Source organism: Lissotriton helveticus, chromosome 12 (assembly GCF_964261635.1).
Source record: "Lissotriton helveticus chromosome 12, aLisHel1.1, whole genome shotgun sequence".
Taxonomy (NCBI): Eukaryota; Metazoa; Chordata; class Amphibia; order Caudata; family Salamandridae; genus Lissotriton; species Lissotriton helveticus.
Genome location: NC_136073.1, coordinates 39,704,177 through 39,728,613, shown reverse-complemented (window position 1 = coordinate 39,728,613; position 24,437 = coordinate 39,704,177). Strand labels below are relative to the sequence as shown.

Below are 24,437 nucleotides of genomic sequence, written 5' to 3'. Positions count from 1 at the left end.
TTCCCTGTTTGTACGATGTTGTCGTCCACTTCGGCGCCATCCATCGAGCCAGTCCCGGGCCACTTCCGGATTATCGAAAAACCAAGTTTTTCCGTCGGGGACCACCCTCAGTTTGGCTGGAAATAACATGGAATATGGAAGTTCTTTGTCTCTCAGCGCTTTCTTAACCTCCGTGAACGATTTGCGGCGTCTGGCTACCTCTGCCGTGTAGTCCGGGAAGAAGGCCAGGGTTGCGTTATGTATCTTGACGGGGGGAGAGACTCTCGCCGCCTGCAGTATAGCGTCCCTGTCTCTGAAATTAAAGAGCCTCGCCAGCACAGGCCTCGGAGCAGCACCAGTTTTGGGCAGCACGCCTGGGACTCTGTGTGCCCTTTCCACGGAGAAGAAGTGGGAAAGCCCTTTCGGTTGTAATTTGGTTTTGATGAGGTCTTCAATGTAGAGGTCCATGGCTCCCTTACCCTCCGTCTCTGGAAGGCCAAGGATTCGCACATTATTTCTTCGCGAGCGTCCTTCCTGGTCGTCCAGCTTGTCCTGCAGAAGCTTGGTGAACTTCTCCATCCGTTCCACGGCCGTTTGTAGCTCCGACGTGTCCTCCACCAGCGATTTCGTCACCACCTCTACCTGGGACACTCTTTCTGACATCTTTTGAAAGTCCGCTCGCAGCAGTGTGACTTCAGATGAGATGGACCCTACCGTGGTTTTGACATCCGACAGCGTTCTCATGATGTCTTCTAACGTTACCTTCATGGTTTCTTTCGTGTCTTGAGAAGTCCCGGCGGAGTTCCGCCCGCTGGGCTGAGATCGTGCATGTTGGCTGTAGGCGAACTTGTCTAGCTTGGCCTGCGTGGAGCCACTCCTGTTTGTCTTTCCCGTCATGTCGAGAGGTCCGCAGGACGTGGCCTCGACCCTTCCGTGGCGGGATGTTGTAGGAAGCTGTGTTCGGGGCTGGGCTCCGTGGATCAAAGTTCGGCCGCGCTCTCAGAGGACTCCCTCTCTCCGTGTCCCACTGTGGTCAGCCCCTTCGTCGCTCCGCTGCCGCCTGGCGACACAGTATTCTCAGCTGTCGCTGGTTGCCCGTGCACTTTCACGCAACGCAACCCCCCGCTTCTGTATTGTGCAATGTCCAGTCTGAATGCCAATGTCTCGGCTCGGGTGAATGGTGTTTCCGTTGGCGTGGCGTCCCGGCACGATTGCGTCGCAATGCGCCACGCACTGGACGCGTGCTGTCTGTACTTTCAGGGTCTCAGTGGGGTGCCTTTATTGCCAAGTCCCAGTCCCGGGCTCCACACTACGGCAGTAATGGTGTTATGTGGCGTTATTTTGGCGTTACTTTGAACGCCGAAAGAGTACAGTTTTTTCTGTTTTAAAAAAAAAAAAAAAAAAATTCTCTGTTAAGGAAAGTTGCAGCGCTATGGCGTGCCCTCCGGCTCTCCGGCCTCCCACTGGACTCTGCAGCCCCGATTAGTGCTGTTTCTCTGTGCCAGCCTGCCTCCTGACTGCGCGCTGGACAGTCCCCCGGGGGTACTCGCCTTTTTCCCTCTGCCGGCCGGACCTCGCCCCTCGGATTCCGACAGTCTCAGGGGGGGCCGGCGGCGTCCACTTAGGCGTCTGCCTCCGAATACCGCACTCCGCCGATCGGCGTCTCCCCGAGGTTCCCGCTGTGGTTCCTGTGGCGCTTCCTCCCGCCAGTCCCCGAGAGGCTTCTCTCTCCCCGTCCAGATGGGGCACTCACCGGCAGGCTCAGCAGGCCGCTGCACCCCGGGGTCGTAACTTAGGGTCCCGACCGTCGGCCGATTCCTGTTGTGGGTGGGTCGTAGGTGTCGGCCGGGCACCGGGAGCCGCCCCCACTAGTACGCCGGCCCGGTCCCACTTCCGCCGGGGCTGGAGGCTCACGTTAGCCTGGTGCTTCCCTCAGCTTCGTCAGCGCAGGCCCAACCGCGTCGGACGATGCCGGAGCAGATTGCAGCGTCTGTTTTTCTTCGAAAGCGGATCAGGTTCTACCGCTTCGGACCCAGTCCCTGCCGCCGCCGATTCAGGTGGGTTTTTCACCGGATTAGTGTGTCGGATTTATGGTAGGCCACAGTGCCCTCAGGAGCTCCTACGTTATGCTGCCGCCATGCTCGGCTGCTAGCCACGCCCCCCAACCAGTGGTATTTTTGAACGAATGGTTTAGATTCCCTCCTGTATTGTACTTTGTTATTCTCCTCGGCTGTTTTAGTGTTTCTCCTCAATTTATGATCATGTTTAAAAGTGGCAGAAAAGAGAACAGACCGGATGGACGGAAATGGCTTGGCAGCAGGAATGCGGCATCATTCTAGAGCCGCGGCGGCATGGCTATGACTGCAGCTCTAGACTAGGTCATTAAGCATGCCAAGGAAATTGGTGACCATCAATTGGAAGGTGTGTGCAGTGGGGATACTGGCGGATGTATTCTACCTAGCGGGTGAATTTTTAATGAATCTTGCAGGTATGGGGAAGCATGCCCAAGCAAACGAATGCTGTACAGGGACGCTGGGGGTGGAGACTAGAAGAAAAGATGAGGCAGTAACTGCTTGTTTACTTTAGTTACCTGTGTACAGTGTCTCTGAGAAGAACCTCCGATAAATGCACCCCGAATGCAATATTCCTCTGACTTTACCATCACTTATCCCCAAATCCCTATGTATCTATGTGCAGACACCTTCTCCCACCTTCCCTGACACTTTTACCCCTGCTTTATTGCCTTGTATTTTGCCTGGATCATGTGTTTGATCAAAGTCAGACTTTCAGCTTTTTACTCATTCAGTACTCTTTAATCAGCAACTTATTGAAGAAGAATGCATAGACTGATTTTATTCACCTTGGGTTGTTATAGCAATGTAATTAAAATGCAACCCATCAGTCTTCATATGTGAGGCCCTGAATCGTGGAGAATCATCGAAGACGTGCCTCCATCTCGTTTGAAACCAGACCATTAATGAGATTACTGTTCCTGTAGAGCTTGACTCTCCAGGGTGTGCGCTGTGTGAATCGTTGGACTGAAACCATGCTGCATAGTGCATGTATACATCACCATGAGACTTATTTCTGTCAAACTGTTCCAAATGGCTACTATTCAGCTGCAAAAATGGATTTACCTTTTATTCTTGCTGGATTTTCCTTTACATAATTTTCACCATCAGTTATGATCAGTCGGACACTCGGCCCGGAGTTCGGAGGCAGCATTGGGCTGATGTTCTACCTCGCCAATGTCTTTGCCTGTGGTGTTTATGTCCTCGGTCTTGTGGAGGCCATCTTGGACGTTTTTGGGAAAGGTGAGTAGTATGTGGAAGAGCTATTGAAAGTAAGAATTAAGCGAAAAGCACAAATCTGCTTATGGATCGATTTCGGTGTATCGAATTGGTGTGTGGAGCATGAGGATGAGGAGGCATTGAGGTGTTAAAAATACTTACAGATCAGAAATCGCAACACTGAGAATTCACCTTTGCAGTCGAAAAGGCTAACCTTGCTATTCCAAACTGCAGTAAATGAATAATACTTTTCCACACGCCGGTCTGTCACTCCCAACAGTTTCATAGCACTTTTGTATAGCTCTGTGTAATCCAGAGGAAATTTTACAGCTCTCCCAGTTCAAAGCTGTGAAATATCAGAATAGAAAGATGAAATGATTTAAAAGAAAGCAAAAATAACTGTTCACCTCGAGGGCAATGCTGGGACTTTCTCTGTAAAATGTGTCTTAGTGGTGTTCCTTGCATATGAAATGTACTGATGGTACTGTTGTTCAACTTTGTAGTTTTGCCTTTGCTTCTGTCAAATTGATGAAAAATTGACTCCTCTCCTTCTACAACTCGTAAGCGTTACACACTTCTCCAGAAGATTCTGTATGCCTTTTTAACATTTTGTTGCATATCCCAGAATTGTCTTTGCGAATTAAGACTTAGCAAAATGCAAGTGTACCTGATCGTGCCTATTGACACACATAGAAAGCTTAAACTGCTAAATACAATGCCATTGTGGTGAAATTGATCTGTGTTTTGATTTTGAGTTAAATATGTTGATCACTGTGGGGAATACCACCCCTAATACTGAGCTTCAAGCATCAAGTTTCACTATTTGCACACTTTGTATCGTGCATTTTACAAGGGTTCCCTGCTGGCCTTTACTTGTAAGAGGAAAAGGAGTTGATCTGAGGGTAACGTAGTAGGGAGACAATACTCGGTTATCCTGCTGCCCCTCCCTCACAACTGGTTGACTCTTGCATGCTGCAAACTGCCCTGTACATTTTATCAAGGGTGCTCTGTTAGTTTTAATGTTTCTTTGGAACTATCCTTGCATACACAATTGTTCAAAACCTGTTAGTTGTTGTCTCCTATTGGGGTGGGCAGTATCCACCTCAAAGGCTAATGTAACCATCTGATAGAAAGCACACAAATTAAATAAAATAAACCTGTGCTTAATCCCTGGTAAAGTGATGCAAAGCAGTCCGGCTTAAATCAAAGGGTTGTAAAGTATTTAAGCAATGCATACACAGAGAAAGGCACACAAAATTCCTAATTATAAAATAAAGAGAAAAATTCTATGAGTGAAATAAGGTCAAAATGACAGAATCCAATACTGGAAACCGAAGATCTGAAAGATTTAAGTGAAAATGGCGCAGTGGTAGACCCGGATCTAAGTGTGATTTGAGGCCGACCGCAATGGAGCGCTGGTTGGATACAAGTGGATTAATCCTGTTGAAAGTCTGAGAGTTCAAAAACTTTTCGAGTCCAAAATGCAGATAGAGTTTGTCACTTTTTGAGCAGTAAAATCCTGCTTGAGGGGTCTAGTGCTGAATATGTAGCCGCTGCTGTTGAACTAAAGCTGGATACTTGAAACAGGTTGGTGCCACTGGAGCTCTGGAGCTTTGGAAATTTCTCACTGAAAAGTTCCTAATTCTTACTGCAGGATGGGACTTAGTTGCTTTGTTCAGAGGTGCTGGGAGCCTTGACTGGGACAAAGCTGAAATTCAGTCTGATGCCAGGGAACTAACAGTCCGATACTATTACCGTAGGACCACCTGAAGCTCTGGATGAAACCTTATTCAAAGTTTCCAAGCTTTCTTTGACTGCCCAATCAGAGGAGTATACTTCCAAGGCCTCCGGAGCGCAGGGAAGGCCACTTAATGCTCAGGGTGTCAACAGAGGCCCTCAGCTAAGTCCAGTCCAGATCAGTTGCCCTTGCTCAGCTGGGTACTCCCAGAAAAAGGACATTTTCAGCTGGTCACTGTAGCCACATGAGTTCAACCAACTGACCCTTGGAGTCGCTTCCTTGTCCTTGGTACAAGAGGCTGTAGATTCAGCCCTTCAGCCCTTCTCATGACAGACAGCAGGTTCAGTCCTCTTCTGATCATCCGCTGGCCAAAAAAGTGAACTGAAGAGGTGCTGCCAAATTTATGCCTGCAAAAACAGGTGATGGACAGAATGCAGAACAATGTCATACATTCACCCCAGTACAGAGATCTGGGCCTAAATCCATCGTTTATTTGCTCACCAGGCCATTCCAGTTTGGACCCAGATATATGCAAATCAGTCTTGACCCTGTGCCTCATGGGTACAGTCCAGCCCGAACTGCCAAGCCAGGTCCTCCCTGGACTGGAAACAAGCATCCAAGGACCGGTTTCGGGCTTTCAGCCTGGATAGCTTGATTCCAGTGGCATGGATAGCGTAGGACTTGCGTCTGAGCATACCCGTCCCACTCGGGGTGACAAATGCAAAAACACCAGGTGATGGACAGAATGCAGAACAATGTCATACATTCACCCCAGTACAGAGATCCGGGCCTAAATCCATCGTATTTTTGCTCACCATGCTATTCCAGTTTGGACCCAGCCATATGCAAATCAGTCTTGACCCTGTGCCCCATGGGAACAGTCCAGCCCGAACTGTCAAGCCAGGTCCTCCCTGGACTGGAAACAAGCATCCAAGGACCGGTTTCTGGGTTTCTACCCTCATCAGCCTGGATAGCTTGATTCCAGTGGCATGGAGAGCACGGGACTCACGTCTGAGCATACCCGTCCCACTCGGGGTGACAAATGCAAAAACAACAGGTGATGGACAGAATGCAGAACAATGTCATACATTCACCCCAGTACAGAGATCTGGGCGTAAAGCCACATTTATGCCTGGCATCAGATAGTGGGTAGAAGGGACTCCTTGGCACTCCCTGTCCAATGGGGTGAACATTTCGAGTGGCAGCCCTGCCCACTTTTTCAGAAGTTCTTGTTTGCCCTACTTCAAACAAACCCACAGTGCACCTCACTCTCAAAATCCAAGATGGAGATAATCTCTCCTTGTTCTTAGCCTTTGTGCCCACCCAAAGGTGTGTACAAGGTAATGAGCAGTGCCCTCTTCTGTAGTCACTCAAAACCAGTTCTGGTAGTACCATTTCTTCCCCTGGGTTTGGTGCTTGCTGACCATGGGGCTAAACCCTGGGGCTTTCCCAGTGTTCTCTATTTTTGTTTGTGACAGGACAGGCCCCTTTGAAGTTACCCAAGTTCTTGAAGCCCACCCCAAATCTTCTCCCTGCCATGTCATTGTCTGTACTCTGGGAGTAGCTTTCACACACTTGTCACACTTAATTCCAGCAAAGGAGTGCCTGGGCTGTTGCTGGAGAAGTAATGCAAAAATCAGTTTACCATTGATTACAATTTTATTAAATACTAAACAAGTGTATTAATGGAGCCTGAAGTTGGTACTGGTCAGAAGTTATAGATTAAAGTGTATAATCTTTGTTTTGACTTTTATTATGTGCCAGCTACCGCCTGACTAGTAACCATGTTTTTGGCGTAGTCACTGGGAGAAGATGCCATTTCTAATGTCACACGTGTTCCACTCTTAAATATTATTCCCCCTAACTTATGGGACGCACACTGCTTAGGGGTGACCTATTTAATATTTGAAATCTGGTTTATTCACCCATCAAATGGGTAATTTGTATTTTGTTCGAATTTTTAGAACACAGAACGCAAGTAATGTGTATTAAAACACTTTACAACAAGGACCGTCACATAGCAAAGATTTGTCACATACTACTGCAACAGCCCACAGGCAGAATCTCTTGCTCCACAATATCTGTCCACCCAGATAACAGCCCCCCACATCAAGATCTGCCTTCTGGCCTCCATTAATCGCAAGCAACGTGGCCTGTTTGAGAGATCCATAATCCGAGAGAGCAACTCCCTTGTAAACTTGGCATCTCTTCGGGCCACTTTAATCTGCTGCTGCTCATCAGCCAACGCTCATTCCTATAGGTCTTTTGTCCAGTTGATCACCTCCGGTGCCATAGAAGTATGTAGCCGTCGTATGTCTCGCTAGCCCAGTTCCAAATCTCCTCACTCGGTATTTCATCGTACTATGTTTCGTTTTGACATTCTGCCAGGTAGACACTTCTATTGACATCTCGATAACTGTGGGGTTCCCCATAAGCTGCATCACCTCTCCTCAAAAGCCCACTATCTGCGGCAGCACCATGTTATCTGCAAGAAGTCTGCCAAGTGCTGTCCACACATTCAGAGGTCCTATAAGGATAAATCGGATTAAGTTCCCTGGGAGTCATGTGCAGGAAATTTAACCGCATCATTTTTAATCTGACTTTTGGAGATAGATGTTCTGCTTGTTCACATGTTTTTTTCCAGTCTGTCACTATTAACTCAGTTGGAAAATCTGCACTCCAGCAGTCTTTTACCGCATCTGTCATTCCACCTCTCTGTCAGTGGTGCAGTGGACAAGTGCGTTATTAATTTTCTGCACCAGCTATATCCAGCAGTCGCTGCATGACCAAATATTCCGGGGGCTCTCAGTAAAAGAGCTCCAGATCATGTGCTCAGTGTCTGGTAACCAACCCTGTATACTGCAGAAACTGTGCCGACCTCACTCCAAACTATTCTGCTCCTGCATGGATGATATAGCTATACTATGTATAAACAACTTGTTAACAGTCACCCTATTACAGGACATATCTTTTAGTATAATCTGAAACAGATGGAAGGACCATAGGAGCATGTCAAATGCAAAGGGAGACCATCATTTCTTTCTTCACCACCCTATGCCTTTTTCTGCCATTTATTGAATCAGGTGGGGAAGTTCACTAAAAAACCCTCCGTCTCATGAAAAGTTCCAGAAAGGTGTAGCCGGGGTGCAGTCCTGCTTTTTTTTTTTCTTGTTTCTTCTCTTCTTCTCTCACCATTTTCTCCCAGTTAGGGCCATCCTCAAACTATTTAACCGTGTGTTGTAATGGCATAGTATAAGAAAGTGTCGGGGAGTTCCAAGCACGGGAGATTTAAAGCAATTTTACACAGCTTCTCTTCCCAGTGGACACCAGCATGTACATCATCTTGTCCGGCCTGAGGAACATCGCTACTGGGAAAGGATGCAAAGCATTTTGCAACACATTCTGGCAGCGGTGTAAAAGCCATCTTGGCCAGAGAGATGCAGCCCATTACAGAAAGAGGCAATGATTCCAAAAGTCTACAGAGCTATATAATCCCTCTAAAGCTTGCCAACATTGGGGTCCTGCTGTGACATTGAACGCTGTGTTACCCAAATCCCCAAGTATCGGAACTTCTCCCTTTCCCACTTTAGCCCAAGATTCAAGGGGATGTCCATGCCAGTAAGCCCAAGTCTACCCAAGGGGAACATTGTTGACTTGCGTCCATTCATATGTGATCCCGAGATCGGGGCAAATCCCTCCCACTCATCCGTCAATTGAGCACAGACTCTACAGGGTCTCTCAAATACATTGGGGCACTGTCTGCATTTAGCGATACAATATGAGCCGTGACGCCTAGTCAGATTTCCCATGGATGAATCCTCACTCTCAGTCTTCTGGCCAGCGGTTCACGAGCAAACATCATTGGGGTAGCTGGCATCCCTGCCTGGTTCTCCTTCTCAACCGCCTGGATTCTGGTACTGTATTACCCCTTCGCACCCTGGATGTATAAAATAATTACACCAAGTTAATGTGATTGGGGCCAAAACCTACGTGCCACAGAACCACCCTCATATTGCCAAATCACTATTGAAAGCTTGCTCTCAATCCAGTGACGTACGTTCGCTAATGTGTTAGCCCATTTCTGTTGGTTCACTACCCTTCCCTTCCACTGCTGAGCTTCAGAGCCTGCTTTATGAAAAGTTAGGCTTACAGTCTCTGAGGAGCACATCATTAGCATCCATAGAAATACTTCAGCGCTGTACAATACATACTTTACTAATGGGGAGAAAGTCAGCCAGGAAGCAATAGTAGAGCAGGTGGTGTAGATTGTGCCTCATGGTCTTGGAAGGAAACCTAAATCCACTGAAAACTTTCTTGAAGGACATCTTTCTTATCGCTAATTTGGCTCAGTTGTTTCTGAATACATTGTCCATCAGCAGTTGGGGTTTACTGGCCAAGCGCAGAGACACTGTCTGGCGTGACCATTGTAACCTGTAACCATTGTTGTCTACCACATGCCCTTGTGTGTCCATAGGTGTATTAGTGTGTCTTTGCAAATCTGTGCCAGTGTGTATGTGCCCTCGTGTATGTTGGTGCACAGTTGTGCTATTGTATGTTTGTGATCTGTGTGAATATAGAGGAGTGTATCCTTAGCAGTGTGAAAGTGTGTGCTACTGTGTGTCTTTGATAGTCTATGCATCTGTGGCAGTTTCCCTGTATCAGCTTGTGTCTGTTGTATCTTTATCCATGTAAACCTGTGCCTGTTTTTGCCAGTATCTGCCTGTATGCATCTGTGCCAGTATGTGCGCATTCATGTGTCTAGATAGGTATGCTTCGGTGATCTCCAAAATGAGACCTTGTTTAGATGCGAATGGATGATATGATGGGCCTACGAACCCATCGCCTCGATGCACTAGATTGTGGGGCTTGGAGGGAGCTGCTAGATGTATAATTGAATTGGGTAAACCTGTACCTGCTTGAAACAGAGGGGCCATTGCATTTACTGAGAAACACTGATGATTGGGACAGAAGGGAGCGTTTGTATAGAAGAAGAAGAATGATACAAGATGTGGTTATTTCCTTATTAAAAAAGAAGATATTAGCCCATCTCTACAGGTTCGACATTCACTAAATCTGTGTCCAGAGGGTATTCTTTGTCTCACACAATAGCTGTCTCAATCTTTCTAAGTTATTTGATTTTTTGGGCTTCTCAGTGCATTAGTATTTATTCTGGTCTAGAGAGAGGTAAGGGGTTTCTGACTTTAGAAGGCCTTGACCGTAAAGTTTTAGGAGTCAGCCTGGTTGTGCCGATAGTTGGTACTTGTTTATATGAACAAATGCATGTTCCCAAGTAACATACAGTGCCACAATGGAGAATCATTCCTTGCTGAGCATTTATACATTTGTCATATTCCTTCTTCCTTTGTGGGTATTTAGGAAAAGATCAAAATAGGCTCTGGATGGCCAGGAAGGAGAACTGCGCTGAGCAAAAGAGGCGGGATAGCTGAACAGCAAGACACATTGGCATAAGCTGAGCCTTATGTTAGAAGTTTATTGATTTTTTGTTTTTAAAAAATGTGGCAAAGCACACCTGAAACTCTTCTGGGAGATATGGGAACCTCGAGGCATCAGTCGTCTACTGATTGTGCCCATGAGGATGATCTAGTGCAAAATATTAGAAGTGTTTTTTGATCTATTGCTATAAACCACATCCATAGGCTCTTGGGTTGCTGTTACGGATATAAGCAGATGATGCATCCCTGATGGTGTTTGTTACCTTCTGATATTTGTAGTTCTGTATTTAGGATGGGAGAGAAACATTACAAGCACCTGAAGAGATAACTAGTACTGAGTGAACGATTTACACCTAGAATGTGACAACTGCTAGTATCCATGGATGTCAAACCCAACCCTTTTTTTGCATGCACTCCAGTTTCCCAGCCTAGCAGATGTGCCTTGCAAAAAAAAATTTCAAACAAATATTTGATTTGTCAGGTAACGTTTTAGCACTTTGAGGCCTTCATGCACCCTCGGAAGGTGAATCTTTGATTGCTTGAGACTTGCATTATTGTGGAACTATATATTTAGTCCACAAATCAGATTTAAGTTGTTGGCAGTAAACCGTTACTTAGGTTATTTTTTTGTGTGTATGCAAATCCTCAGTTTGTAGATTGTAGCTTTACATTACAGGGAGAATGTGTAAATTATCCACACTAGGACACCTTTCAGGTATATGCCTACACATTTCTAATTAAATCCGATCAGCCATAAATTAAGTCACTTACACCACCTTGGCTGTGCAACCTAACTGGTCAGTAGAGGGAACTGCCTCCACTGCCCTTGCTGAGGATCCACCCTCTTTGAACATTTCTCCATGCCTGGTGAGAATTCCTAAGCCTTAAGAGTAATCGCGGCTTAGACGTTGTTTTGAAGTCGAAAGATTTTGCCAAGTGGGCGCTTTGTTACACCCGCTGGGCAACTTTTTTTTGGTGTTTTGTTTAAAAAGAAATCCATGCCGCTGACGCAGGGAGTTTTCTCCCTGTGTACTGGGGCCGTTCATTGATTTCCCTGCATGGGACTGTTCTGGACCAGGAATTCTAGTGACCGTTGCCCTGCCCTGACTAGGGCAGTACAACCGTCACTATGGCCTAGCAGCTGTGTGACCGATGAGCCGTCAGGTTTCCAACTGCAAAGCCAGAGAGGCTCTGCTGTCAAAAAGCCTGCAGCTCCCCCACCTCAGAACGTGGGGGGGGGGGGGGAGAGGGGGTGGAGGGGACTGGGGTAGGGGGAGGTGGAAGGCCTCGGTGAGTTTGGTGTATTGGTATCTGCCAAATTCTAAATGACCTACATAGTCCTTTAGTCCCTAGCCATAGAATGGGGGACTGTGAAACCTTGAACAAGATTCAGCTTGCTTCAGCTCATCTACTTTTGTTTAGTCATGCAGTTTTGTCTTGCTTTCTTTCTCTCCCACCCACATGGGGCTCTGCAGGTGGCGCGTCATCCGGAGAGCTCCATGTCCTTCCCGAGAGCTACTTCTTCAACTTCTTATATGGCACGGTCATCCTCTTCCTCTGCCTGCTGGTGTGCCTGGTGGGAGCAGAGATCTACTCCAAGGCCTCCTTCTTCATCTTCCTGCTGGTCAACTTGGTGCTGGTCACCATTTTCATTAGCTTTGTCGCGGTGGGACAGCGTAGCGTGCAGATTGTTCACAGTGGCAACCAGACCTACAACACCAGCTACACCGGTTTCAACATATCCACATTTCGGGAAAACCAGTATGGTAAGAGCTTGAGAGTGTGGAGGGTCTTATGTCCAATACATACATTAATATTTAAATTCTCAAATATGGGAATGGCCACTCAAAACAAGGTAAAGTGTCTTTTCTGCATGCTTGTCCGCATTTTGTCCCTTTGAGAGCTTGTTATTCTACAAAATGGAATTTGTCTATTTTAAAAGTTGTTCTACTGAAAACCTTTAATAATGTCACCTGCATACATAGTGACCCAGGATTCTTAGTGGGTTTTCACAACACAGACCCCTTTAACCCCTACACAGCCATTTTATTGGCGCTTTCCCCAGAATGCTGAGCTAGATTTGTTATTTGTGAATTGTTTTGAGAATTGTGTATAGTAGCAAAAAGCATAGTCAAATGATTGATGAATAATTGCCAAAACCTCATGAATTCGAAATGTGTTCAAACCTTGTGTCCTACCTTGCTTAACATCATAGGAAATGTTTTACAAATAGAAGGCGGGCTCATGTCCCTAATTTAGATATCTACAGAAGTCAGTTTTCTGATAGTAGAAACTTTGACAAGTTAACCAAAAAGGTAGATAAGCCCAAGTCTGAAAAGCACGTAAGCACATATAAGCAGTTGCAGTCGTGTCTTCGAAGTGCTGCATCTAGGATCGTGGTACTGATATGATGCAGAGCAAGGAAAAAGTACAAAGATGTTTAAAAATTAAAATGAAAAACTGGGTGGGTTGGGGGTGAATCCTGTAAGCAATATGGCAATAGTCCATTCTAGACTGGAAAGGTTTATCAGGGGCACGTTGCTCTGAGCTTCCTTAGCAATGTTTGTAAAGAGCAGTCATTGTCACAGAAATGGCTGTTGGGTGAGGTTACTTCCCATGCTGACTGGGAACCTTGATACATTAAAAAGAGTTCCATGAGATTTACATCTTCCTTGTCCCACATAATGAAATTCCACTACAGCCTTCTCTAGCTTACCGAGCGGGGATTCTCCAAGCTGGAGGTTATTGCTTAAATGATGTATGACAGCTCACAAAAAAGTAACAGCGGTTGTGTAGTGAGGAAATAAACTGGGAGTACCCGTTAAACTAGAACAGTGGCTTTTATAGATACCCAGCTTTCGTAGATAACCTTTACCTAAGATGGTGAATACATGCTGGACTTGGAAATGTATTTATTTCGCTATAAAATGCAAATGGGCACCCGAAGACAATATCACATAATGGAGAGAACATGCAGAAACGGAGAACATAAGGAGTGCCTGACGTACGCTGAGCAGAACGAATATGATTTGAACTTTATATGAGATGAGGGCGTAAGTATCAATTCGGCGTTGCGGACATTGGGGAGCTTAGGTCTCAAGATTCTATATGACCCTCCTGCTTCCCCACCCCCCCACCCCCCCGGACCCCCTTACCCTCCATCCAAGTGAACTGGAAAGAATATGAGGCTTTAACAGATGGTTGAGCCGGTCAGGACTAGTGTGATAGGTTTGATGCACCTGGTCATGAAATTTTAATGAATCCACTGCTTGATGGGGAGCTGGTGGAGTTATCGACACACAGAAGAAACGCTGTCATAGTTCTGTATCCCAGATACCAGCTCTACTGCCATATACTATGTCCCTTAGGACATTTATTTCTTTAGTCCAGATGTAACTGAATCCGACAATCTACCACAGTAGCACATTATTCCGTGGTGAGAAAGAGTAGTGTACTATCAAAGTAGGGAGCAGCTGCAAACAGGAGGACCACAACCTTTGAATTTTAATAAAAAAATACCCATCTTCTGACTGCTCAGTTTTTAAAAATAAATTGAAACCTTCTCCAATGCTGGGGCGCAGACAGGCAGTTGCTGAGGGATCAGTGGATGAGTTGTCAAGCCCCAAATGATGTTGCATACCATCTACATATGACCGCACCTGGAAGCCAGATTCCTTAATCAACTTTTTAAGGGGATGTACATACATGTTAAATGGAGTATATGAGAGGGCAAAGCCCTGGGGAATCTGAGGTTAATGGCCTTTCGTTGGAACCAAAAAGGGTTACAAACACATCGGAGGTTCCCAAAGATCAGGACCTACACCTTTTCACAGGTATGATCACCTAGCCCATTCCCACTAGGCAGTTGATAAAGTTGGCATGACTGACTATAAAATGTTGTACAAGAGGCCAGCTGGGTGGTTAACGGCTCTGTTGTGGCCAGGTCTATGGTAATCGGTTGTCTAAAGGCACAGTTAACGGTCACTTTGGTGATGCCTAATTCCTTCCCGCTTCTCACACTTGGGGAAACACTGTTACTCCAAAAATATTGTTATGCACACTAAAATCAGGCAACCGATTATAGTTACAACATTGTTTGCCATGGGATTTTTATTTAAATTTTTATGGGGAGAAAAAAAAGGAGCAGAGCTGGTTGCAGGGCTGAAGGCACAGAATTTCTGAATCTGAGCACTGCTGATATAGGAGGCGTTACTTTGCAGTCTTTTTTGTTGTAGATCACATGCTGTGCACTCTTGACATCTAAGGCTGGTTCTCAGTATTGCAACTTGTCATATTTGGACCCAAGAAAGACTAATGGTGCGCTCCCTGAAATCCACAATACATCATTACAAAGACTTCAGCCAGGATTATGTTTTCAGACTTCTGATTTAGGCCTGGAGTCAAGAGTGCCATGTCAACCAGTATCATGACCCTGGACAATGAGAATTGGGTGACCGGCAACAAGTAACACATTTTGTGCTAAAAGAATGTTTACTTCTGAACATCGCCTACAAACCACACACCACCAGAGGCTAAGGTTATATGAGAATGACTCAATGGGGCAAGTCCTGGAAAATATGCAATTTTGTTTCTGCTCCAGTTGCTGTAGAAAGGTAACATAATGTGATGGGCATTGGATTTGTAATTTGTGCTACAGTGTAGCTAAACGCTCGACATTTCAAAAAAAGATTGACTATCCTTCATGACTAGACAGCCGTAGGTGAACTCACTATAGTGCGATTTTTACTATCGAAGAAGGCCACTAGGCATATGAAGAGTTTGAAAGTGATGCCAAAATGGTGAAGGTGTATAGTCCTTTCATAATAATTGACCTGGAGGAAGAGGATAGAGATCAACCACATTCAGGATGAGGATGAGGAGCATTCTCCTAAAGATATTCCACCCCTCGGAGTTGACTTGGAGTGCAAGACTTGCATCGGTCTGACCTCCACATCAGAAAAGGACCTGCCTTGAAGGCGAGCCCCATCTCTCAAGGTGTATCAAGAATAACAGGAAGTCATAACACCCATAACTGAAAGGTATTTGTGGCAGCAGTCGTTGACGCCATTGATGCCCCTAGATGCTGCTCACCATCTGAAAAGATCCTCTGTATACATCTGCATCTCAGAGTAGAGGTTAGGCAAAGGATATCGAGGAATCCCAAGATTCAAGACCTTTTTACTGATCCTGAAATGGAACAGGTTGCAGCCGGGACACGAGCCAAATCAAGAGCGTGTGGATGACACACCACCACTTAGACCATACATACAAATACCCAAACTAACCAAAGGAAGAACAATTTCTTAAATAAGTTACATCTTAGTCCCCATCTTTAACTTAGTATCCTGCTTTAGAGGAGGAAGGACACATGAGGAAGAGCATGTACACATGAACATGATGGATTTGAATAGTAAAAAACCAAACAAAATCCTCTAAAACCACCTCCACTTGCTGAAACCTCGGTATACTGTTCATTCAATGGGTGTCAAGTATAGGGGTAATGGCTGTGGAAGAAGGGAGATGTTCTCAACCAGACTTTATCAAGTGCAGACAGATGTATACACGCACCCATATTAAAAACAAGATTCAAGAGTACAAAAGTCTATTCAAACCTAGATCTGTAACCCCAGGGATTGAGGGAAAATATAAAGCTGCACCAGTAGGCCCTGTCTGCATCGAGGGGTGCTGCGAACTCCATGGTGGTGCTCACTGAAACTTTAACCGTTGACCTCTCTCCTGACAAACTAGAAAGGGGATTGATGCAGCTGTGAGTGCAGCTATGACCTGTAGGATGACAAACTCAAGCACTCTTAGGCAGGTATAACAGTCCGCAATGGGAAGACACTGGAGATCTTCTTCTTTTTATTTACAAAAGAGAAAAGGTAAACCTAGCTGCAATGCAAACGTCCCCTGTGCAGCCGATGCTGCTGGTACAGCCTGCAAACAATTTAACAGTAGAATAATGCTGCTCAGGCATTCTTGGTTTGGAGTTCCTGATTCTGGCCTGCGGTCCAGTAACATCTCTTAAATATGCCCTTCGAGGAACTTTTGTTTGGACAACCCTTGGACTACATGTTGTGAAAAATACTAAAAGGGACATAAATACAGCAAACCCAACGGGAGCACAACAGTACCACTGATCCCTCTGTAAACTACAAGAAGGTCCCTCTGGCTCCTACAGGCAGTCGTATGAAAGCCACCTGTCTGTCCAGCAGTCTGCCCCTCAACAGTTTCAACAAACCCTACCTTTTCAAGGGGCAATTTCTGGCCTATTTTTATAGCTTGTGCGACTCACTTCATGCTCCCACTCCTTAATAATAACAAAAGCAAAATGTCCAGGAAGGAAACATTCAAATACTAATTCCCTTTTTCATTGGTGTCACAAATATGAACACTTAATTGTTTGTAAATATAGGGATTCAATGCAAGACACTGTTACTGTATCAAAAAATATAAATTTTTAATTCTCATTACACATGTAGCTTTTCTCCAAGATAAGTCTGGCAACAAAAATACTACCGATATAATCATAATAAATACAATGGTAGTATAAAAAACACCTTTTGCATTAAATATGGACATTTGATTCAACCACATTTGAATGAATAAACACAGTACATTTGGTAAATTAAACTCCAATTAATTTGGTATTTATGCAAAAACGGTGTCGTGCGTCGACGTTTCGGTCCCCGTTGGTTTAGCCGATCCTTAGGACCATCTTCAGGACAAAACAGTTGCACAAGAATATCTAAAATAAATACAAAAACATAAATAACACCCTAAGGTACAACGAGAATTATGTAGTCTGCTCACACCACAAAGGAAAACAAAACCAAAATACCACGAAAGTGTCATGCAACCACAAAATTAAAAAAGTTTCATGCCACCACATAATAGAAAGTCACCACACCACCACTACAGTGAGTGATTCAAACCAATTAGTAACTTAGTCAAAACATAATTAAAAACCTCCATAAATGCCCGGTGAGAATGTATAAGTCACCGAACAGACTCCAATTACTCACATGTCTCAAAAATCAGACTTAGTCGTAATCTAATGGGAATAAGACAAGGTATTTAACATACAACAGTAAGTTAGTGGACACTGACCAATCCACCACAAAAAGATATTACTCACGTCAAGACAAGCCAGATTGGTCATCTACAATATAACAACAAAAGCCCTAGTTACCAAAATCTACATCAAACTTAATCATCATTGCTGCTTATGCAACACCCATGTGTAAAGATACTTAAAAATAACTTACGTCACGAAAAGCCACAATACAACCTGGAGATGTAAAATGTTGTATACCGCCATTAGTCTCGAGCGTATAAAATGCCAAAGACAACATAATGGGGGAACATGAATCATTCGTTATTTTTACTTACTTAAGCGGCAGAGAAACCGGCAACACTCAGTCTCTGAACGCCCGACAAACAGTCCAGGATTCACCGGGGAGCAGCTAACCCCGTGGTTAAGACGCCGAAAGAAAATGACGTCAAATGCCAGAAACCCCGGCGGCCATATTGAAGTGGATCAGAAAGTATCTAACCACATAGGTATATCCGCCCTGAAAAGATTGAAAATGCTCAATGTAAAGCCACCAACTCGTAATTCAGGGTCAAACTGGTCATTCAAATGCGCCATACAAAAACGCCAAGAATAATAAACTTTAATAACATTAAATCAAAATGGATGGTGGCCATATTGAAATGGGTCTTAAGTATCGGGCCACATAGACATATTAGAACTAAGAATGGGCACATCTAAATGTAGCATAAGCTCAAGGACATACCATACGTCTTGTAGTGAACTCCCTCAAATGTGTACCATCACCAAAATAAATAGAAAGAAAACAAACATGAAAACTATGTCAAAATGCCCAAATTGAACACACAGCAGAGTGTTCAAAACACAACTCGAAAATTAATCATTAAGAATTAAAAATTAAAAATGTACTGGACCAAAGAACCATATTTCTACATGGTAAATGTCATGGTCGACCAATTTATAAACCTTTACTGTAATGGAGAAACACTCAGCCGAGTGTTTACCAAAACACCCAATATCAAAAAGGGGTCGATCTGTACAGCTCAAAGGGGAACCACAACAAGTCGTAAACGGTCATGATGTACATGCTATACGCCATAATTATCTTAGAATGGCTAATGTATGCCATTCAATTAGACCATTCAATCCATTTTCAACCGCGTTGCATTTGTTTTCCTTCTGTGTGAGCAGCTTGTCTACATTCTGTCTTCTCTTTGTACCTTTTACAACTTCAAGGACAAACCATTTCATTTTAGATGGCATATGTGACATTTTGTTATAATGTTCAACCAGAGGAGCTGTATTAACATTGCAGCGGATACGTGATTGGTGTTGTAAGATGCGCTTCTTGATTTCCTGGGTTGTTTTACCAATATAATTCAAAGCGCAAGGACACTGTATACAGTAGACCACATTTTTAGTTAGACAATTTGAATGGTGCCTTAATGTTAGTGATCTCCCATTTAAACAGCAAGTCTTTGTTATCTCAGTGGTTGCGCAAGCCGCACAACCACCACAGGGGTAATGTCCTACGATAGGTGTCAAGCCCCATAGGTTGGTGATGGTACTAGATGTAGGTTCAATGTAAGCTTTTACAAGATGATCACGCAAATTTCTCCCCCTCTTAAATGCAAAACGTGGAATTGCTAATTTGTGGCTCTACCTTTCTGATGAGATGCCAATTGCGTCTGATGATTTTGCAAATTTGCGTTGACTCAGTACCATAAGTCATGACACACGTGATGGGTTGTGTACTGTTCTCATTCAAAGTTTCCCGTTTTGATTTCTGTAATAGAGCTTGTCAGTCATAGAACCACACACGTTTCATGGCGTGTTTGACAAATCTATATGGGTAAGATCTCATAACCAGTTTAGCCTGAAGTATCTTAGCTTCTCTAAAATAATCCTCCCTCTTGGTACAGTTCCGCCGAATGCGGAGAAACTGACCAAAAGGGAGATTATCACGCAGATTCCGGGGATGATGGCTATTGTATTTCAGTAGCGTGTTTCTCGCCGTCGGCTTAGTATATAGACTCATTGCAAGGACCTCTTCATCGTGTGTAATCTGTAAGTCTAAAAAGCTGGTTACATTAGGACTGCTTTCTAATGTGAACCGTAGGTTTGGATCACTCTGATTTAACCATGAATGGAATTCTCCCTATTTGTCCTGATCTCCTTCCCATACTATGCATACATCATCGATGTATCGTAGATATTTGCATAAATTTACAAGGAAGAGGTTATCATTATATATCACCCTTTCCTCAAAGGCAGCCACAAAATGATTTGCTATGTTGGGTGCAAAAATTGCACCCATTGCCACGCCTTGGAGTTGCACATAAAAGTCACTGTTAAAAAGAAAATAATTCTCTTCAAGGGCAATTTTGGCACAGTCATTACTGACTATGTTACAAAATGTTTCCCAGCATCGGAGACAAATCGAAACTATAGATGTGTACTTTCCGTAGTGAAGAGCAAGTATTATTTTGGAGGTAGTCTGTGTATTGATGCATTGCGAGTTTCGGGGAGCATGACCATGAGTCGTCATTTGCTTGCTCGGTTCTGAAAACTAAGAGTTTGAAGAAAAACAAGTTTCAGTATTTTGAACCCAGTGCAAAAATGCAGAAGAATGCACAGCATGAGATCTAAGTTACCAGCGGCAGATCAAGTGTTACAGGTGAGTAAGTCTCCCTTCCTGGCCTTCAACATCTCCAGATTCATTATTGAATCTCTTCGGGTGGTTGTGGGACCACTTGGATGTAAATGCTCATAGGATGGGTATGAGGGTCATCGCATAATCTCCACTTTATACAGTTGTCTGCTGTGTGTAAACCGCATCTTTAGCTTCAAAGGAAACGGGTGCACAGGAGCAGGGATAATGGTGACATGATTAGATTACAAGACTCGCCCTACAATACCAACTGGCATATCCGCGTGAATTGTTAAATGTTCAGGATTAAGGAGGACACTTGAGGTGACGGATCAGATATGCATTTCCCCGTCAACATGGGATACCATTAAATCTCGATTTACTGCGCAAGGAAAGTTGTCATCATCCTCAGAGAAAAGTGTTCATATTGGTCCATGGGGTGAATTCTTTTTTTAGCAATATGTAAGTGCCCAAACGGATGAGATGCATTGTGCTTGGAAGCAAGAAGGCCAGTTTCTGAAGGACAGCCTGACTAAATATCCTTCTCTTCCTCTGCAGCCAGCTACTCGCGGGATTATACCACCAACAATATGATGACGTTCGCCATTGTCTTTGCTGTGATGTTCAACGGATGCACTGGCATCATGGCGGGATCCAATATGTCTGGTAAGAATGGGCTGGTGGGCTCCATTTTGAAACTGAAGGGGAACCTGCACTCACTTGGTATCCAGTAATAAATAACCCTTTGTGTGGAAGATATCTGACCCTTTGATTTTATTCAGCTTCATGTACCGTGGTCCCTTTGTCATAGTCAATGACACAAGTAGTGAATAGATGCAGTGTGCTAAAAGGGTTGTCATGCTGTGGTATATTTGCTAACACTTTGATTGGGTGATGGTCAGGTGGCATGAGACCAGCCCCCCCTTGGTTATCGGTGTTGGGGAGCAGTGTTTGGAAGGTGTTGTTAACCATTTTTATCATACTGCATGAAAGTAATACTTTACAATCGTATTAATTAAATCCTGTTTCTCCTTTCTGGTTCAGCAGTCTATTAATACACGCTGTGTCGATTGGGCAGGTGGAGGTGGGCTTTTGGTGTTCAGAACTTACTAGACCCAGCTGTCACTTTACCCGATTTTTCGCGGAATTTGTTTGAGGTGACTGTAGGGACTAGTTTTTTATTGACCTCTTTGTTTTCTTTCTCAGGAGAGCTGAAGAACCCAAGTAACTCTATCCCGAAGGGGACCATCATCGCTGTGGTGTACACCTTTGTCATCTACTTTCTTCTCTTCCTCTTGACTGCTTTCACCTGCGAAAGGTCAGTACTGCCACATTTCTCACTTAACGTCCTGGTAGGTAGCTGTTTTTAGTAAGACTATTCTTCAGTAACTCTTCCTTCCGGGAATGCCTCCTACTTCTGGCATCCCTTGACAGAATTATTTGCAGCCCAGTCACAATGTCTAATTTTTTTTTCTTCATATAACCTTCCTGTATGCACAAGGGTTTCTATGGTAGATCCAAAAACAGGTGCTTAATTCTGGCCTTACTCTTGTGCATAAAGGTTGTTTCTTGGAGAGTTTGTGAATACTCTTAGCACAAAGATCCTCATCCCGCTGCTTGTCATATTGAACACGATACTTTCTGTCCAAGGACAGTACAGGTTTGTTTATTCCCTAAAAGACACTGAAAAGAAGAATCCGATGATGTTTAGGGACTTCACAGATGGCGCTTCATGTGCCATGTAGACCTTATCTCCTTGCAAATTTCTGGTGCAGCAAATGATGGATGTGGGTCCCACGCTCACCATGCCACTGGAGTTAAGCTAGCCTGGTTGATGAAGGGTGATACCCCGAAAACGGTCCTAGGATGCTTGTTTCCAGTCCAGGGAGGACCTGGCCTGGCAGTTAGGGCTAGACTGTTCCCATGGGGAGCAGGATCAAGATAAGATGAGAGGTAATGGGAAAAACCTGGTTCAGGGAGAGTGGGGAGGAACTGTCTTGGGTATAGGAAGGCGGAGATGAAGAGTACGAGAGACTAGAGTGCAGGGGTGTAAGGAGGATCACAAACAAAATGCAGCATAGGCCAAGAGGAGAAAGAATGATGGAATAGAAAGCTCCTTGGTGAAAGGAAGTTTAAAGATTTATGTAAACCAAGGAAATGGACTGCATAGAAATGTTTCAATATGAAGAGTTTTTCACCAAGATCAATTCAACAGCCTTGGAATGTTTTCTTTGATAAAGGCACATTGAGGAAATTACTTTGTAGAGAACATTTCTCCCAAAATGATTTCCTTAAGTAGGCTTTATTCCAGAATCGTACACCAATTTGAACTAGCCAGCTGATAGAGCAGTTAAAAGATTGGCTCTTGAGTGCATGTTGCTCAGGTTTTGAGTAATCCACACTGTTGCCATTGTGGCTGCAGATGCAGGGGTGTGTTGGTTATGTTTGTGTTCGAGGCATTTGGGCTGCTAAATTCATATCTTATGCATAGATCGCCGCCTAGTGTTGGGTCCGGATGATTGCACATTGTTGTCCTGGAAGAGTCTTCGAAGTATCACGAGATAGGTGGCTCCTCCCCTGGACTACAGTGCGCATGGGCATCGACTCCATCCCCAGATTGTTTTTTTCCGCCATTGGTTTCGGATGCGATTTCGACGTCTCTTTGTCGGAATCTGTAAAACATACTTCTTTAAGGCCAAAAGGCCTTCGTTGACTGCGTCGGTATTGTTCGCGTACGGTCTCGGCCTTCATCCGACTCTTCGGGTCGAAATTCTGCGGAGTCAACTAACTCTTCGGACATCGAGGCCCTGTCGTCGCGGCAAGACCCCGGCGAGCTTACCATGGAACGAAGTCCGTTCAAGCGCTGCCCCGTGTGTGGATCCAAATACCCACATATCGACGTGCATCCAGTCTGTGACAAATGCCTCTCGCCGGACCACAACGAGGACAACTGTATGGCCTGCTCACAGTTCAGGTCGAAGAAAACGCTCAAGCTTCGGCGCGCCTCGAGGCCCAGCGAGCGGCTCCGGCACCCGACGACATCTTCGACGAGCCCGAGGCAGATGGCCCAAACCATCGCCTGCAGATTTCACCCCCATCAACGGAGGTCAAGGCAGATCCCGGAGAACCCGTTGAGGGCCAGGACCTTGAATACGTCGAGGAGGTAGGGGACGACGAAGAAGTTTATGGGGCCGCGGAAGATAGCTCGGAGGAAGAGCTATACCCCGAAAGTTACATGGCTCAGGCTCAGGTCACGGGATCGCCACTCGGCCTTACCCACGACCCTGCACCGCTATCCCCGGCCCCGCCTTCTGGCCCGGCCTCGGACACACCAGCGGAGACGCCATTGCGCGTATCGAAACCGAAACCTTCGGATTCTACGACACCAAACATGGCCGACGTACCATCGAAACCGAAACCTTCGGATTCGACAAAACCAAAGATGGCCGACGTACCATCAAAAATGAAAAAGCCTGCTACGTCATCGACTCCGTCGCCCGCCGGGCCTCTGACGCCAATGAAGGCTGTCGAGCCGACACCGCCACAGAAGGTGGCCAAAGACCCGTCCTCTAAGAAGGTCGTCCAACACGTGTCGAGCACGGTTACTCCGGCAAAGTCCACTAAGACTGTTGACACTCCTTCGGACGCGACTGCGGCGCCAACTGGCAAACGCCCAGTCGAAGCAAAGTCGGCAAAGGGCCCGAGCCAAAATCCGGAGGCCCTACGCATCGGCACACAGACGCCGGATCTAAAGCATCGGCATCGGCATCGGCGCATAAGCCTACAACGGAGGCGCGGACCATTGGGGCCGAAGATGCGTCGGCGGACACCTCGTCGGTACGGAGGGCCTCCGATGGAGACGGACATGGGGCATCGGTCACGAAACCCTCCGCTTCCTTCACAAAGCAGGTCACTGACTCCCTCAAACGAATTCGGGAGAAGACGTCGATGACTCACACACCGTCGGCTCCGAAACTGGTTGACGCACCTACGAAGACTTCAACCAAGCTTCTCTACACTCTGCCGCCGAAGGTGGCACCGAAGGCATTTGCACCCAAATCGGTGCCGAAGACCACTGAAACATCGGAACCTTCGACGCTAAGTGGCCGATTGGATCGACATCAAGCTTCAGAAGAACAATCTGAGCATTATATCGATGCCGAAACGGGGAAATTAACGCTCTATAAGCGGAAGATCACTTCCCACCCATTGGAATCCTATGTCATACCACTAAAGAAGAAGAGGCCGGCACAGGACATTCCTGCCCTTGTTG

The 24,437-nt window shown here is 45.3% G+C and overlaps 1 protein-coding gene across 3 annotated transcripts in view; it reads left to right on the top strand.

Moving 5' to 3' along the window:
• SLC12A9 (solute carrier family 12 member 9) overlaps window positions 1-24,437 on the top strand; it is a 147,032-nt gene that overhangs the window by 75,404 nt on the left and 47,191 nt on the right. For all 3 annotated transcript variants that reach the window (XM_078670774.1, XM_078670775.1, XM_078670776.1), the window contains exons 4-7: window positions 3,162-3,293; window positions 11,936-12,226; window positions 20,723-20,830; window positions 21,371-21,482. In XM_078670774.1, coding sequence (XP_078526900.1) covers window positions 3,162-3,293; window positions 11,936-12,226; window positions 20,723-20,830; window positions 21,371-21,482 — 643 coding nt within the window. The remainder of the gene's footprint in view (window positions 1-3,161; window positions 3,294-11,935; window positions 12,227-20,722; window positions 20,831-21,370; window positions 21,483-24,437) is intronic.